Raw genomic sequence first — 18,587 nt, 5'->3', positions numbered from 1 at the left:
TTGGGGGAAACTGCACCCCAAATTCTTGAAAGCAAAACTCATGTCACATGTATATGTTAAGCCACAGCGGGGTCAAACAGCAGGGATGGTGGCCCCTGCTGAGGCCACAAAGCCTGCCATGTTTCAAGGAGATCGGTGCAGGGGTTTGGGGGAAACGGCACCTCAAAGTCTTGAAAGCAAAAAACTCACATCACGTGTATGTGTTAAGCCACAGCAGGATGAAAACTGCAGGCCTGCTAGCCCCTGCTGAGGCAACGAAGCCTGCCAAGTTTCAAGATCGGTGCAGAGGTTTTGGGGAAACTGCACCTCAAGCTGCGGACAAGCAAAACTCGTGACATGGGTGACACTGCGTGTGTGAAGGCGCAGCGGGGTGACAGCTGCAGGGATGGTGGTGGCCCCTGCTGCAGCCACGACACCTGCCAGCTGTCGAGGAGATCGGTGCAGGGCTTCTGGGCTCTGGGGCCTTGCACCCCTAGCTGCCGACAGGCAAAACTCGTGACATGGGTGCTCGTGCAACTGTGTCTGTCTTGAGGCAGAAGCAGTTCGGCTCTGTATTGATTCTTTCCTCTCCTTAGTCTGTGGTTTTGTAGGTGTTAATCCTTGCTCCTTAACTCGTTATCTAGTAGCTAGCTGCTGTGTATTGAGCTGGTCCCTGAGTGAATCATGATTGATTGGTAGGTAACACAGTAGCCTACCAGCCAGGCCTGCAGTAGTTCTCCCCCCCCCCAACTCCACATGCCCCAACACAGATATAGTTGCACAAGCACCCATGTCACGAGTTTTTCCTGTCAGCAGCTAGAGGTGCAAGGCCCCTGAACCCAGAAGCCCTGCACCCATCTCCTTGACACCTGGCAGGTGTCGTGGCCTCAGCAGGGGCCACCATCCCTGCAGCTGTCACCTCGCTGTGGCTTAACACACATGACATGAGTTTTTTGCTTTCAAGACTTTCCCCCAAAACCCCTGCACTTATCTCCTTGAAACTTGGCAGGTTTTGTGGCCTCTGCAAGGGCCACCACCCCTGCAGTTTTCACCCCACTGTGACTTAACACACACACACAACATGAGTTTTGCTTTCAGGACTTTGAGGTGCAGTTTCCCAGAAACCCCTGCACCTATCACCTTGAAACTTGGCAGGCTTCATGCTCTCAGCAGAGGCTACTATCTTCTGAATCAGCCAAAAGACAACAAAGTTATAGATATTTCACTGATTCCCCAATTATACCCTATGGCCAAATCTCCAAATCTTTTGTGAATCGATACAGAAAGCCTAAAGCTTCCTGCAATTCGATTTGGATTCGTAGATTCGGCATCCGAATCATCTCCAAATCCAAATCATGATCCGAAGCTTTGCAGAGCCCTATTATCCACCCCATGCTCCAGGCTATTCCAGCTGCATGCTGCACGAGCCCTGAGCACCCTCCTAGCCCCACAACTGCAGGCTGTGCCCCGTGCTCTGTGACTGACGAGGCTCCAGTACTCCACACGGCAGTGCCTCGTGCGTGCCCCGTGCCCTGCCAGCCCCAAGCGGACAGCCTGTGCCCAGCCACATGTTTCCAGAGGTGCGTGCCACGCTAAGCGTGCTTGACCTTTCCCCCGGGTAACAGCAAGGGAAAGCTCACAGCGTTTCAGAGTAGATCCCGCTGGGTGCCAACACTGCCTGCAAGCAAAGGGGTCTTTTGCAGCCAGAGAGGAGCAGGGGGGTGGGAGTCCTCCTGGACATGCCCTGCTCACCCTCCTGCAGCACCCGCTCTCAGCCAGGGTGTGAGATGAAGCAAGCGGATGTCTGCCGCATGCTCCTGGCTTTCCTCCAGGTTGCACTTGCCTGATTCGGCACTAGAGGGACCTGTCGCACCACAGAAAACCCAGCAGCCAGGCATCAGAGCTGTGCCTTGGGTTGGTCTAGTTGGGCTAGAAGGTGCAAAACTACCCTGCCTCCTGGAGGGCCGCAGGGGTGCCAGCCTCTCCTGCAATAGGCACCGTACCAGCCCCATAAGCCAAGCCTTTCTCTGCTACCTGAGCTACACTACACGTCACCTTCTGCTGCTGAGGGTCATGGAGGCTTCTGCTAATCCCACCTGCAATGGGGGAGAAGGAGGAGAGGGGCTGGGGCAGCCTCTGGGCTGGGGGTGCCTTGCTGGAGCCCTTCTGCCACCTGCATTGCAGAACGGGAAGGCACTTGCCCCCCTGGCCGATAGCAGCCAGCCGGGGGCATGGACACCAGGTCGTAGGGGTCTCAGGTAGGGCACGCTTTTGACAAACAGGGGTCTGCATCCCCCCACCTTGCCAAGCAGACAGAGCAGGGATCAGGAAGAGAAGCCAGGTGTCCTAGGGCTGGCAAAGCTTGCACTGGGATGGAGAGGGAAGCACAAGCAGCTCCAGCTGGGATGCCCAAGTCAGTGCCATGCTGTGGTACCCAAGGGAAGCTAATTTCCTCCCCATGCCAGCTCACAGGGGATGTAGGAGCTGCCCACAGCAGGGACCTTAGGGATCCTGAGCTCAGCTCAAAGACAGAAGCTCTCCATCGCAGAGAGGAAGGGGCTATGCCAGGGCTCCTCATAGCCCATGATCACGGCGAGGGGGCTTCACCACCTGGCTCTGAGCAACGCCGCCCTTCAGCCCTGGCCTCGGACCCAGACACCAACCCCCTCAAGCACAGCCTTACCTGGAGGGCACCTTCTGGGACACGGCCCGGGGAGGCAGCACGGGCGGGCGGCTGAGCAACTCAGGCAGCTTCTGGGACATGGCCTTGGCCCCCAGCTGGTGCCGCTTCACTGGCAGAGGGGGCAAAGGCGGCTTTCCCTTCCCTTCAGCAAATGCTGGCGCCGGCATCGAGCTGTCCATGGCGGGCAGGGGGGACGGGGGCGGAGGGCTGAGGTCGGGCGGCTCGGCTTGGACCGCGGAGTGGACCTCAGCTAAGACGGGCGGTGCCGGAGGGGAGAACTTGACCGGAGGGCGACAGCCCACCCGGGGCGGGATGGGTGGGGGCACCAAGCCGGGACCGGAGGGGAGCTCCGGCTCCATGGGCACCGGCTTCCTGCAGGCTGGTGCCGTAGGGTCCCCCTTGACGTCCTGCTCCGCCTGACCCGCGCTGGCCCGGAAGATGTGGCGTTTCATGGGCACCGGCCTCCGGGCGGGCAGCACGGGGGCTTCCCCGGCCGGCGGCGCCTCGGCGAAGGCTTTGTGCAGCCCAGAGAGGATGCGCTTGCGGTGTCCGGGCAGCACGATGCCCAGGCGGGTCAGCGCCGCGTCCGTCAGGCCCCGGCAGTCGGACACCTTCCAGAGCTCGCTCTTCTCAAAGTTGTCCGTGTACTGCTCCAGGTGCAGGGCCATCAGCCACTCGGCCACCAGCAGCGAGTCCCCGTCTGCCATGGTGTCGTGGGGCCGCCCGGGGCCTGCTCCACCTCAGTTCATTCCCCCTCGGCCGGGCTGGATTCAGAACGGCTCCCGGGCCTGCAGGGGAGAGAGACCCAAAAGCTCATGTCAGCACATGCCAGGGGTGAAGCCTGCTGCATCCCTGCCCTCCCCAGCACTGCACGGTGCCACCAAACCGGGAAGAGGCCATGCTTAGTCCCACTGAACTCCCATGAGATGGTGACCCCCATTTTACAGACAGGTAAACTGAGGCACAACGACACCAACAACGCGGGCAGAGGAGCACAGCCTGCTTCATGTGGGTTTTATGCACTGGTGTGCACCGCCCTGGGATCAAGGATGAACAGATGGGCAGCTATCCCGGGGTCGTGCACACAGCAGGTGTGCACAGCAGGTGTGCACCGGTTTTACACTTAAACCGGTGTAACTGGCATGGGTGAAGTTTTCCACTTGATTTTTCTGAGGGTTTCTCCCCCTGCTTGGGCAAAGTTACCCTGATTTAGGAGCTCACGCCCTCTGTCTTCTCTGCTCCCTCCGTATCATGCTCACGGCTAGTATTGCCAAGATGAGCCTAGATCAAAAAGGTCCAGGTTCCTGTGGTCCCAGGTTCTTCTGCTGCCCTCGTCCCCATACTCCCCAACCACGCGGGTTTAGGTACCTGCACGCAGACACCGGCGTGTACGGCAAGCAAACCTCAGCCTTGGCCATAAAGCCACTCCAACCTTAACCTCCAAAAAGCATTAATTGATTGACCCCAGGCCACACAAGAGGCCACAGAGCAGATTAGGGAAGGAAGAACTTCCCCTCATCATGCTTCACCTCGGCGCAGAGAACGTGTTGTGAAACGGCACCTCCACGCTGACGGGGGGGGGTATGTGGGTAGCGGAGGAAAGGAGGAGGGGGCAGAGGACAGGCTGGCTGGGGTATGCCCTAGCTGCCCTCTCCACCCACGGCAGACACCGACCCCCTACATCTGGGAAGGCAAGAGCGGACTGTGCTGGTCCAGAGCCCTTGCTGGATGGGTTCAGAGGGTGAGCACCACAGGCCCCTGTGCAGATGCTCCTTGCTCCTGCTTGGCCCCTGGGACTGTCCCAGCTAGAAAGCCCCTGGCACAACAGACCCGGATGCGTCACCACCTTCCAAGCGTGCCAGCATCCCTGTGCCTGCCTGCACCATGGGGACAGCGGGGTGTGAGACGCAGCTGGGGTGTTTCAGAGGCAGGGGCCACACGAAGAGCTGAGAGACGGGGTCCTAGAGAGGGGACCCAGCGCGGCATTGCACAGAGCCCGGAGCAAAGTGACACCCCTCCCAGCCCCCTGCGAAGAGGCTCCCGGATCTGGCCCAGTCCCTCCCATGCCAGGCAGCAGAGATGATCCAGAGAGAAATCAGCAGGAGGTGCAAGAGGAAGAGACCGCCTGTCTGCCACCCCGTGCGGGGTCATTGCTCCACGCACGCCTGGCACTGAGCCCACGCGCCCCTACCCAGCTGCGTGGCACAGAGCCGCTCTGCTGAGACTCCCTTGCGGGCCTGCACCTGGCTCCCCAGAGCATGCAATTACCACCCCGGGGGGTAACTGGGAGGTTGAGAGACAGCCTCCATCGGGCTGAACGAGGATGCAAGTGAACGCGGGAGGGGATGGAGCAGCTCGGACCCTGCCGTCACCAGCCAGCATGGGAAAGAACCGCGCTGCCAGGCCTTGCAAACCTGAAGCAAGTGGGAAGCGAAAGCCCTGATGTCCCTGGGACTTGCCCGTGCAGGTAGCTGTGGCCAGAGCAGGTAGCTAAGACGCTAGCCAGCAGGCCCACCCAGGTAGCCGGGGTCAACCCGCCTGCTCCCGACACCGGAAAGCGGCAACGGACGGGTGAAGAGACTTAACAGCTGCCGCTTCCCCTAAGCAGAAAACCACGAGCTGGCATCTATGTGACATCTGGGGTCACGCAAGGCTTCGGGTGTGCTCTCCTCCCAGCAGAGGCGGCGGCAGGAACCGGGGGCACCGACCAAGGTGGAGAAATCCTGGATCCACCGACACCGAAGGGGCTGGGGTTTCCTTCTCCGGTCCCACCGGCTCCAGGCAAGTTGCTTCCCAGAGGCGTGACTTATCTACCAGCAGCTGGTGCAGAAACTCATTGCACAGGAGGCCGGGAGGAACCGTTCAACCATCCTATCTTGGGACCTTGTGTTCCCTCAGTTTCCCTGCCAGCATCTGGGGTTTGGCTAAAACATCCTCCAAGTGCTTCCCTCAGAGACCCTGAGCTCTGCAGAAGCCCCTTGGCTCTGGGTAGCTCATCCCAAAGCTTAATCATGCTCCATATTAAAAGTCCAGGGACATGGAGCAGGTGAGCTGATCTCTGCTGTTTCGCCTGCTTCCCTCGGCCGTGCCTGGCTGGACAGGGGCTGTCAGCACTTGCCTCTGCTTTCGCAGCCTCAGTCTTGCCATTGCATCATGCATCTCCATTGGTGTTTTCCTCCAGATCCCAGTTCCCGAGCCATGTGATGAGAGGAGAAGTCCGGCTTGTATTTAAAACAGAGAAGCATTGCTGGGAAGGATGTTGGCAAAGAAACACTTGGAAATACCCTGCTTCGGTGCCCTTCCTTGGGACTGGAAGAAGCTGTGCCCTTGGCTGGAACATGCATGCAGGCAAACATCACCTAAGCAACCCGAGCAAGCACACGGCACTGTCCGCACCACCCTGCCTAGTTCCCATTGTTCTCCACCCTGCTAACTGCAGCTCTCTGGCACATGCATCCCCTCTGCGGTGCTGCAGGCACTTTAACCACGTTGCACTGTGAGCTGCGGGGCCAAGAGATGCCGTGCCCTTGCAATGGCATTAGAGCAGGCGCATGCTAGCATGTAGACGGCATGCACAACTTCGAACCTGGGCTTATGGGATTCTGCACGGATCCACTGGCACTTGGGTGCCAGCCTTGTCTCGTGGCCCGTGCCACCTGCCACCCCTCCCTGGCTTTCCTCGGCCAGCCCTTTCAGCCCAGCAGCTCTTCCCTGGCTGGGTCTGGACTCCCCGGGGGTCTCTTATCCCAGCCAGGCTGCTTTGATATCAGCCCCAGCCTCCAGGCTCAGCTCCAGCTCAGTGTTTTTCGCCTCTGGCTTAAAACAAGGTGGCACCGAGCACAGCCCAGGGTGCCCTGCCAAAAGGCTGTATCAGGCCATGCCAGTAGATGGGGCAGGAAGCCAAGCAGAGCACGGAGCAATCCAGGCAAGACAAACCGCAGGTCCTAGGTCCACGCTGCACAGCGTCTCGGAGACTATCGCATGGGCACGCACATACGCCCGGGTTCCCTGCATGCATGTGTGCCGAGGGCTGACACCCGGTGCACGGGAATAGGGATGCAAGCAGCCCAGGTGCTCGTGTCCCCGGCGTACCCTGCAGCAGGGATGGAGCAAGCCAAGACGTGGCAGTGGCCAACGTACTGAGGGAAAAGGGGGTTTCATTGGGTGTTGGCAGGATAAAGGCAGAGGTAGCTAGTGCCCGGCATCCAAACCATAGCAGGGCCCTGGGGTCCCTGCCTTGAGCAGACCACACGTCACTGGCCTGTTGGGATGAGCAGCCCTGGGAGGTCCTCTGGTCTTTACAGCCTAATTACTGATTCAAATGTAACTCAAACAAAGCCACAGCCTCCAAGACTTCAAGGGCAGCATCCCAGCCCTGGGACAGGCAATGACAACCTGTCCCCTTTGTTGGGATATCACGGTATCACAGGAGCTCTCCAGGCAGGGATAATTCGCCAGTCCCACACGCCAATGAGCCGTGTTCGAGGCGTCCTGCACAGATAGCGGCTTGTATGAGTGTTACCACGCGATGGGGCCGGAGACAGAATAATCCTCCCGCTGTGCGGAGACAGAGAAGGAGGAGGGAGGAGAAGGATAGATCCAGATGTGAAAATGCAGCGGTGTGGAGCTGGTCATCCCCATCCCATATTTGTCCAACCTGCCGGCAAAGCCCCAGCCCCTGGCAGGAAGCACCGAGACAGCCAGCGGGACTCGGGGCAGGATGAGCAAGTCATCCCTGGAGCACCCCGGCTCAAAAAGGCTGCTGCCAAGGGATGAATGCCGATACACCAAGATCTAAACCTCTGGTCTGTGACGGGGACTGAGCAAAACCTCCTGCCTGGAGCATGAGCACCAACCTGGGCTTTCCTGCCTCTGGTCCTGCTCATCCTCAGGTCCAGCGTGACCTTGCCAGTTCTCCTAAGAAATCACCTTCCCGAGTCCCGCGCTGGGGGCAAATCTGTGGATCAAAGGCTCCTGCACCCGCTGACGTTGGATGAAGAAACCCACCTCTGGGAAAGTTTGAAAAGTCCCGTCAAGATGCAACATCCTTTTTTCCTCTCCCTTGGAGAAGCGACATCCTTTCTCTCTGCATCTTCCTGCTTCCATTGACTTGGCGACACCCCAGACACCCGCCACTGGATCGTGGGGTTTGTCCACACTTGCCCTATCGCCTGCAGCCTCTGTGGTCTCCCCTCCCACAGCAATGCCAACATCTGCAGGGGGGTGTCCCCTCCCAGGACCTGCAGGGTCACAGAGGCAGTCCAGGGTGAGCAAGCCCTGCTGAGAGGGGGCCATGGCAGCATGTTGCAATGGCAGCGACGCTGCACGGACACCATCGCAGTGCGATAACAAAGCCAGTAGTGATCGCAGACAAAAACCATTTCCCCTTCCGCACCTTCACCCCCCTCTGCAAAGCACGAGCTGACCGGCAGCAGCAGAAGAGTACGGCCCAGCCCGAGTCCTCTCCAGCCTACAGATATTCCTGGAAACAACCCAACTCCAGGCAGCTGTTCTGGGATCCTTCTGCTACCAGATCCCAGGACCTTGGGGGGCTCTTTTCACCTGCATCACCTTCCTGCCCTGCCCTGAAGGCAAGCCACAGACTTCAGAGACAGGATCCCTTGGTCCCCAACTCACTGCAGGAGGCTCAACTGGTTTCCAGTTCCCTACATGGAGAATAGCAGTATAAGGGCAGCCCAGCCCCACAGACAGCGATGCTGAGCCAACCCAGGTCCTCCTTCAGGTGTGCTGCAGCCAGCCCAGGTCCTCCTGCAAAGGGGGACCAGGTGGGGAGGAGAGGAGAGGAGATGGGGGCTCATCCCAGAGCAGAGGGGGCATTCGGCAGATGTGCCGCATGCAATCGGTGGCAGCTGCAAGGCCCAGCCGGGGCTCCCCAACCTGCCTGAGCCAGCACCATGCTACCGGCAGTATCTGCCTCCGCTCCCCATGCCAAGCTAAGGGATCACAGGGCTGCAGAGAGCTGCAGCCCCAGCTGCTGCCAGCAAACCTGGAAAGTCTTGCAAGCAGCGTGCTGGCCACGGGCCACGTCATGCAGGAACGAGACTGGCTTAGTCTCCTTCAGACCCAACCTGCAGAACAAGACGCAGACCCAGCCCAGAAAGTGCATGGTCTGAGACACGGGGAGATGAAGGGACACACATACACACACAGGCCAGGTGGCAAGTGGGCTCCCAGGCCCACGACTCCTTATAGGCTTGCTAACAGGGTGGTTTTAGGATGCACATCGCTCACACAGTGCATGGCACCCCCCTGACTGCCTCGAACGCTGGTCCCAGCATCCTCTAAAGGGACCAGAGTCCCCCCCCATATGGAGAAGATGGGCTCAGGGAGGCAACAGGCTCCCTGGGGCACAAACAAAACCCAAACCTATAAAGGGAGAATGGGCAGGCCTGGGACCTGGATGCTGGGAGCCTGGGGAAGCCTGCTTCATTGCATGCATGGAGGCAGGCTGTGCAAGGAGGACCAGAGACCCCTCACAGACCCCCCCAGCTCTTCATGCTCCCCCCACGATGGCAATGCTGTGCAAAGAGCTGATACTCCAGACCCCAGGGCAGGGAACGGGACTGTGAGCAAGCACCGTGGATGGTCCCAGAGGTGAGACGCACCCAGAGGGAGCGAAGGGTGCCGACCACGCCAGGCCACGGCAGGGGCTCCACCATGCCAGGGTACGATGCAAGAGCCGAATGCTACGGCCAGAGGAGACCCAGAGCCACGTGTGATACAGGTCACTCGAGGGGGAAGATCTGGAACCATGCCAGGCCATCGGGGTTAAAAACCACTGTGGCTTCTGCACTTGCTGTGTGACCGCAAGGAGCCACACATAGCCAAGGGTGGTGATACTCAGGCTTATCTGACAAGGGCCAGGGTCCGCAATGTTGAGCACGCCAGCCAAAGCCGGGGGCAGACCCCTCGCCAGACCGGACGTCCAGCAAAGCCGGCCGTGCACGGGGTGATTTCTCCATGGCACCCATCCATGGTGGAGGCTTGCCCGCTGCCATGCTCTGCTGGCGGGTCCTGGTCTGAGCCCCTTCAGATGAACCACGGCTCTTCCTGAGAAATGAAAGCCAAAAGAGACTGGCTTTCCCTATCAAATGGACCGTGCTTCCTCCCTGCAGCCCCCCACAGCCCTTCCCAATCCTGTCTTCACTCCCTCCCCGCTCCCCGGGCAGTGCCAGGGCTTCCAGCCAGCCCCTGGATCACTCTTTCCAAGCCTCTGACCCTCACCCCCCTTTCTTTTCTCTCCCTCTCCCAGCACAGGCCTCCAAAATAAAAGCCAGAGGAGGTTTGTGCTGCTATAAATAGGCCCCCTGCCAATCACCATCACATTTCTGTGACTCATGCCCGCCAGACCCAGCTACAGTTTGCCTGCAGCCCTTGCTGACGGGCTGTGTGGACAAGACGCTGCCGGTCACACACAAGCAGAGGGTGCAAGGAAACACCATTGAAAGCACCCAGCAGGAGAGAATCTGCACCTTGCGCTTGGCTCCCATGACACCAAGGCCTGGTTTTTACAGACAGGGAAACTGAGGCACGGAGAAGCCCAGGGATCTGTGCAGCGGGTGCTTGGGAATCTGTAGGTCCCCCTTCCACCTCCTCAAACTGAACTCAGATCCGAGATGACTGCGGGTCTCCAGACACGTCAGGGCAAGGAGGAAGCTTGGGGTGAAGACCAAAGCAGGATGCTGTAAAGTCCAAGGGATTATAGAGGAAGACCCCTCCGCTTATCTCAGCAAGTGGGGCTTCACTTCGGTGCACAATGTCCTGTAAAAGCAGCCCAGCCATCGGCTCTCACTTCACCTCCCGTGAACCTGTTCAGCTCAGGACCCCCTGAACCCCTGAGAGCCCAGGTACAGCACAGCTCCAAGCAGGAGAAGGGGAAACTGAGGCACAAGCCCCTGCTGACAGACACATGCAGGCAAAAGCATTTCCAGGCCTCGAGGCCAGCACTTGCAGAGAGGTAGTATGCAGGCCCTGGCCGGCACATAGAAAGTTAAGGGAAGGGGATGGCAAGCAAAACAGAAAACATCGTCACAGCACAGCACAGCGCGCCCACATCCTGGACACGGCCTGTGGTTCTGGCTGCCCCCCACCAACCCGCCGGGAGGAGGACTTTAACCCTAGGAAAGGAGCAGAGAAGGGGGACCAAGCGGTTGGGGGCCGGAAGAAGAGCTGACCGAAGGAGGATAGGAGCAGGGTCTACAACATCACTGAAGGGCATGGGGAAAAATGAAGGGGTAACTATTATTCCCCAGTGCAAGAGCAAGGGGCACCCGATGGGATGAAGTGCTGAATGCAAGCAGGCTTTTTCTGCATCCCCTGCTGGGGTTAGCATGCGCCCAAGCCCAAACCAAGGCATCTGAGCAGTGCATCCAGCCTGGGAGGACAGGAAAGCAGCAATCACATCCTCCGGCTTCCTGTGCCCTGCGACCTCAGGGCTATGCTACCCCTCACACTTCGGCCACGTTACCTGTGCTTAAAACACAAGCACCTGCACATCCAAGCGGTCAGGGCAATGGTATCATTGCACAGTTAGGACTCTTTGGGGGAAACACGTGTTCAGGTATCGTTGGAGAGCTCCACGGAGATCACGTGAGCCCAAGACCGCAGCGCCGTGCAGGGGCCAGGATGGACAATCAGCTGTTTGTTGGTCCCAGCATGGCACTGGAACTGGTTCAAGACTGCCAGCAGCAGAGACCCGGTGGAAAGCAAATGGGAGGCTGCCCTACACGCTGTTACCTGGCGTCCCAGGCTCCCAAGAGCAAAGCTGGGTTCATCTAAGGGATTAGGGAGTGATGGAGGGACAGGGCTAGTCCCTGTCCCAGTCTAGGATGTTGCCTCGGGCTCGGGACATCCCCAATCCTGCGAGCGCTGGTGCCTGGGAGGGCTTCACCGGGGATGGGTCATTTCTCACACCCTGTCTGCAATACCCCTCCTCTAACACTTCTGCTACATGCTGCGGTTGTGGCAGGCCACGGAGGTAAGAAAGCCTTTGGGCCAGACCAGAGGCGATGCTCCTATGCTTTCTACTCACCCTTGCCCTATTTGTCTCTCCATGAGCCGGTCCCATTCCCGGGACCAGTTCACACTGGCCCAGTGTTAGGTTCAAGTCAACGCTGTCTCCAAGTGATATCTAAGAGGAGCCCCATTGCAAAAAGTCCAACCCAAAGGTGCAAAAAATGTTGGGGCAGACAAGCTTCCAGGGGAACCACCTCCAGGCCAAGCCCAAAATGGCAAGGTGGGAATAAACAGGATGATTTCCCCACACGGCCACCTCGGAGTAGCCGATGATGCCATGGTCCCTCTGGGCAGCAAACTTGTCATAGGATCATAGAAAAGAAAGGCAGGAGCTCTGCTCTCTGATGATAGCCGAACACGTGCTACTTAATATGATCTGGAGATACTCTTCCCGCAAACAGCCCTAACTTTGTGATGATAGCATTGCACTTACTATGTGCTTTACTGCTTGAACGGGCAGGCACTTGTGTTTTAAGCGCAGTGAATGCTGCCCAAGTGTAAGGGGCAACACAGCCATCCAATCATAGAAAATGAGGGTGGAAGGGACCTCAGGAGGTCACATCTAGTCCAACCCCCTGCTCCAAGCACAACCAGCTCCAACTACATCATCCCAGCCAAGGCTTTGTCTAGCCGGGTCTTCAAAACCTCCAAGGATGGAGATGCCACCACCTGTCTGGGTAGCCTGCTCCAGTGCTTTACCCTCCTAGTGAGAAAGTTTTTCCTTATATCCAACCTCAACTTCCCTTGCTGCAGCTTGAGCCCATTGCTCCTTGTCCTGTCATCTGCCCCCACTGAGAACAGTCCAGCTCCATCCTCTTTGCAACCCCCTGCAGGGAGGTGAAGGCTGCTATTCAATCCCCTCGGTCTTCTTTTCTCCAAATTAACTAAACCCAGTTCCCTCAGCCTCTCCTCACCAGTCATGTCCTCCAGCCCCACAACTATTTTCGTTGCCCTCCACTGGACTCTCTCCACTGTGTCCACATCCTTTCTGTAGTGGGGGCCCAAAACCGGACACAGGACACCAGATGTGGCCTCCCCAGTGCTGAACAGAGGGGAAGAATCACTGCCCTCCATCTGCTGGCACCGCTTCTACCAATCAGACTGGTGAACCGGGCAGCCACCAGAAAGGGGACCCAAAAATGAAAACAAAAATTACAATTGCAAAAAAAAAGAATAATTAAAAATTACTTTTGTTCCTCCATAAGTAGGGAGAGATTGAATGGACTGGCAATGTTATCAATTGAGAATGAACTATTTAAAGACATCGATACCACAGATGTGATAAAGATTTTTGCAACAAAAAATGCAGCAGAGTGGAGTTTATGCAAATATTTTATAATAAAAACGTGATTTGAACATTTGATTTTCTTTTTTTTTTTTTTTTACATTACATTTTCTATTCATCGTCTATTAAAATGTATAAGCATGGTAATTTTTCCCATTGTCCGATTATTATTATCACTATCTCTGGTGAAAAGGGGCCCAGTACTAAAAGTTTGCCCGGAGCCACCAGGAGACTAGGTACGGCACCGCTACCAATGCAGCCCAGGATGCCGTTCGCCTTCTTGGCACCAAGGGCACATTGCTGGCTCCTGTTCATCCTCTTGTCCCCTGTCCCCCCAGGTGCTTTTCTGCAGAGCTGCTGCCCAGCCCATCACCCCCAGCCTGTTCTGGTGCAGGGGATTGCTTTGTCCTAAGTGCAGGACTTTGCACTTGCCCTTGTTGAACCTCATGAGATTTCTTTTGACCCAATCCTGCAATCTGTCCAGGTCACTCTGAATCCTAGCCCTACCCTCCAGTGTATCTACTACTCCCCCAGCTTGGTGTCATCTTCAGACGTGCTGAGGATGCACTGCATCCCATCTTCTATCATTGATGAAGACACTGAACAAAGCTGGCCCCAGGACTGACCCCCAGGGCACTCCAGCTGCCAACTAGACATTGAGCCATTGATTACTACGCTTTAAAACAGATGATTCAGCCAGTTTTCTATCTACCTTACAGCCCATTCATCCAGCCCATACTTCCTTAGCTTGCCTGCAAAAATGCTGTGGGAGACGGTATCAAAAGCCCCGCTAAATTCAAAGTATATCATGTCCACTGCTCTTCCCGCATCCACAGAGCCAGTCATCTTGTCCTAGAAGGCAGTCAGGTAGGTCATGATCGCTGCATCCTTAAATCTGCCATCTGCAGCTCTGCCCGGTCCTCACAGGCTGGATGTGCTGCTCAGATACCTTAATTTGGGCATGGACACATGCTAACCCCACCATACCTTACACCGGTTTATACCTGGATAACCCAGGTGTCCAGACTGGACAGACAATACCTCTCATAGGGTCGCTGCCACTGCAGGTAACGTAAGTGTCCCACCACCCCCCAACCTGGTGGCAGGGGAGCCAGTAAGAGCTCATTGCATTAAGGAAATAGCTACCCCCGGATAGAAGCAGACACATGAGACTTGCACTAGTGTAGTTTCACCCCTGATATTTTTCCCAAGGGCGATCGTATAGCACAGCCTAATCATTTCTGCTGTGGTCCAGCTCCACATGGCCCCCTGGCTCCTTTTCTACACCCTGGAAGCAGGTTGCACCCATGTAAACACGCTGTGTGTGCAGGCCCTTTGCTGCCAGCGTCGCTGCAAGGACGCTAGTCCAGCCCCCTGACCACAGAAGAGAGCGAGCTTTGAATGCAAAGGCGCGTGGGAGGAAGGAAAGAGAGACAGAGTGCACAGAGATGGGGTGGGGGAGGAGGTTTAAAGAGCCCAAAGAAAGTCAGCGGTTAGTTTACTAGGCTCCACCATGCGAGAGGGCGTTCGAATGATAAATCAAAGTGACGATGCCTGACCTACCACCGGGGTTTCCTCCAGTTCATTGCTGCAGCTACATGAAAAACAGCTGCGTTCGGCGGAGTTAGCAGCTTCTGCCTGCATGCACAGCCACACGCACATGCACTCGCTTCATGTTGGGACTTCAAAAAAAACCAAAACATAAAAATAGCTCCTGGGACAACACCCTCCTCATCTGCTTACTTCTGCAGGATGTCCAGTTTAGTTGACAAAAGGAAAAGAAAACCCCGCTGCCCCTTTCCCAGCCGTGGCTACTTGGTAAAAGGTCGGGCCGGAAGCCGGGCGCCTTACGCAAGCAGATTTTGCCCAGAGGAGTCAGCACCGTCCGAGTTTGCATGAAAGCTCCCCGAGGGGTTTCTCTCCCTGCTGCTAATTGCAAAAAGCAGAAGTGGCCGGGGAGCCGCCCCGAGCTCACGTCTTACACACCAACAGATTGCTTTTTCCTGGGAAGGCGCCTGCGACGAGATGTCCTGAGTACTGCCGGCCCTGTGGCCAGAGGCGTGTTTGCCCAAGAGGTGCTTTCATGAGAAAAAATCATAAGGGTTACATAACCGGGCCAACGTCAGACCGCCAGCAAGTACCAGCGCCCAAGAGGCCTGGCTCCTAACTCCCTTGAGTAACCAGAGCCACTCCCACTTGGTGTAAGAAGCAAAACCCAGGCACTGACTCTTGCACACACGTGGCATCCCAAACCAATGGATGCCCTTGACCTTCACATTGAACTCATGCGTTGGAGCCCTTTGCATGAACCAGCACTCTTCCAGCCAGTTTCTTCCTCAAAAAGCCCCAACTCATGCCTTTGTCATCAGCCCATGTGTTTTGGAAACCCATGCTGGGGGTCAGCCCCTGGCCTCGGAGCTAGACAGGGGGCTTGCTTTACGGCAGTGTCTTTTATCGGCAGCTTTTCAGCCCCTTGGATTGGGGAACGGAAGGAGCCATCGTCAGCAATTTCCATGGCCATCACACTGGCAGGCGGCAGATGGCACTTGCACCTGGACCCACTGAATGGGTGGAAGTTCAACCCGTTTGTCTCATTTTGGGATGAGGTTACAAGATGTCTCGAAGGGGGCCATTGGCAGCCAGCCCCCGGGAGGGAGCCGAGGGGCTGGTGTCCCCACCCTCATAATCACTACTGACTGAGTACACTGCACACGCCGGTTCCCACGCAGGCACACTAGAGTACACGGCACGGGAAGGGTCCCGAGGCCGCGCTCAGACCCTCTCCAAGACACTCAGGGGCAAGCAAAGGGCTCATTCTCCTAAGAGCAGACCCCAATTGGGGCAGGGAGCCATCCAGATGTGGCCTGGACTGTCCAACAGGCCTCACCCACCTCTCCCATCTCAGATCCCAAAGTGCTTCCCGCGGGCCAGAAGAAGCTGCTTGCCGGCCTCTGGGATGAGATGCAGCAGCCTTTCGTTATATCCGACCGGACGGCAGGCCCCACAGCCCTCACCTCCATCCCTACCGTGATGAGCACTGTTGCAACACAGTCTGAATTTCAGAGTCCGTGAGAAGTTGCTACCACCGGGGGAGTTGAGTCAGGTCCCAGGTGAAGATCCCGGCACCAGGAGAGTTTTCCCAGCCACAGGTGCCCCAGGCTTCAGTCTTACAGCTCAGCGCCACCGACTGCACAGTCGTTATTGTGCAGTCATTTAGTACGTACATACCCGAGTACCAAATGACTGCGCAGTAACCAGCGTCCCCGCATGCCTTCCTGGTGATGCTGACTGAGCGTTAGCCCGTTACTGCTGTGCAGTAGTGTCATATCACGGTTTGTGCCCTGCACGGCTACTGCGCAGTACCCAATGAGCTACTGCACAATAGTAACAAGTTACTGCACAGTAAGCATCTCGTGTGGATGCGGCCACTGAGAAGGCAGCCCACCTCCAAGACGAGGTGATGCCACACGTGTCCCCAAGTTGGAGCCCCACAGCTACCGTCATTGCCCTGGCGCTTCTCCTGGGACGCAAGCAGGGTGGTGGGCCAAAGGAAAAAGACCATGAACCAGTCCTCCTTGGAAAGGAGCCATGGTGAGGAGACTCAGACCACCCTTTGTTTTATCCAGAGCCGTTCACAGGCCCCCGAGTTGCAAAGGGGACCATGCCGTGATGCAGCACTGCTGACATATCTGCATGCCCCATAGGACACACACCAAGGTGTGGCAGCTCCGTCTCTCATGCACACCAGCAGACACATAAGGTACCTATTTCATTTTGGAAGCCCGGTTCAGCCCTCTTTTCAGTCACGGCAGCTCTGAAATGAACTATGGGTGTCCCTCCACCTACCCCCAATGTCTGCTCTCCCTCTTTCTTCATACAAGCAGGCTCTGCTCTCCCAGACCCCAGAGCATGCAGCCCCTTCAGGGAGCCCTCTCTTGTCCAAAGCTCTCCACCAACGTCCCTCCGGCCAGCCCAGATGGCACCAAGGTGCAATGTGCCATCTTCGTCCCAACCTGACCTCCCACAGTTACAGCCACCGGGGTCTTTTATTCACTGGGACCCAAAAGACAACTGCGAGGAGATGATGGTAGCCAATTTACAGCCGCAGGGTTTTAGGTGATTAACTAGCAGAGCTTCCTGCAACAATCAGAAGCAAATACCTGCATGGCATAGCTACAGAATATGAGCTCTCTATGCAATGGAGGATAAATGGTGAGCTATGGTGCCTCTGGCAACTCTGCCTTGTGCTACAGGGCATCCTACAGGTGGGAAGAAAATTCCCCCCAAAGGGACACATGTGGCGGGCCGGGGAGGGTGCTCCTGTGTTGAGCCACCCAGCTCACTGCACCCGACCACTTTCCAGGCTCCGAGTGCCTCTCTGGGAGCTCCTCGTGTCCAGCCAACCCCCTTCCTGGAGCACACCCACAAGCCTAGGGGTAACACCGCCACCACCCAGAGTCTGGACTGATCCTAGACCTGTGCCCGTGGGAAACACAGGCTTATTAATTTGACCCACTACAAGAACTTGGGGTGACTAGTTTGCACATTATATAGAAGTTAACAACCTCCTCTGCAACCCCCGCCCCTAGGCATCAGCTGGAGGCAGGCCAGGCCTAGGACATAGCATTACAAAAGTGAACTTCAGACTGGATGCATTGGGTAGGCAGAGCACAGGGGCTGGGAGAGGAGAAGGAGTGTTGTCTCACTTCGGGGCTCCACAGCCGGGTCACTCTCGGGCCAAGCAGGCTCCGAACAGAGGAACAGGGACAAAAACCTATATCTGGATATTAGGAAAAACTTTCTCACTAGGAGAGTGGTGAAACACTGGAATGGACTACCCAGAGAGGTGGTGGGATCTCCATCCTTGGAGGTTTTGAAGGCCTGGCTAGACAAAGCCTTGGCTGGGATGATGTAGTTGGGGCTGGTCCAGCTTGGAGCAGGGGGTTGGACTAGATGTGACCCCCTGAGCTCCCTTCCCACCTTCATGGCCTGTGATTCTGTGAAACGGCATCATGCAAAAGGCTCAGTCCATCAGCTCTCACTGATGCATCCCGCGTGCTGCTTTGCTGCGCCTACGCCGAGGGACCCCAGCCAAGGGGAAGCCGGGACATGCGGGAATTTTTCCTTCATCCTAGCGCTATTCAGGAATAGAGGGTGGCACCTGATGGCTTGACCTAAGGAGCCATTGGATCTGGTCTGCGGACACATGCTGCAGAGGGGAGATCCAGGCACTCACCTGTCCCTGACTGGAGCTGGGTCTTTCCTGCCTGTGCCCAACCCAAAAAGGTTGCCAGCCACTACTCTAGAACAGCAGTGTCCATCCTCTGTGGACCAGACAAGTTGTATGAGGGCTGGATCCCAATCTAGCACACACGGCCACATTATCCTGCCTGCAGCAGTCCCTACAGGGGCAGAAATTTGGCATCAGGGCAGCGGCAATGAGCGCTGCCCCTGCTCCCCCCACCACCAAATTTCCAGGCCCGTGGGGAGCCCAGCGGGCTGGATGGCACAGCTCCGACAGCTGCATCTGGCTGTTGGGCCGGGGCTTGAGCACCCCTTCTCCAGAGCCGTCTGCACGTGACCCCCTTCACCACTGCAGAGTCC

General features: G+C 57.0%; 1 protein-coding gene across 3 annotated transcripts in view; it reads right to left on the bottom strand.

The window, feature by feature from the left end:
• ARAP1 (ArfGAP with RhoGAP domain, ankyrin repeat and PH domain 1) overlaps window positions 1-18,587 on the bottom strand; it is a 70,843-nt gene that overhangs the window by 45,577 nt on the left and 6,679 nt on the right. For all 3 annotated transcript variants that reach the window (XM_059723063.1, XM_019481886.2, XM_019481926.2), the window contains exon 2: window positions 2,663-3,450. In XM_059723063.1, coding sequence (XP_059579046.1) covers window positions 2,663-3,369 — 707 coding nt within the window. In that variant the 5' untranslated portion in view covers window positions 3,370-3,450. The remainder of the gene's footprint in view (window positions 1-2,662; window positions 3,451-18,587) is intronic.

Source organism: Alligator mississippiensis, chromosome 1, assembly GCF_030867095.1.
Source record: "Alligator mississippiensis isolate rAllMis1 chromosome 1, rAllMis1, whole genome shotgun sequence".
Classification (NCBI taxonomy): Eukaryota; Metazoa; Chordata; order Crocodylia; family Alligatoridae; genus Alligator; species Alligator mississippiensis.
This window is presented reverse-complemented; position numbering and strand designations above follow the sequence as displayed.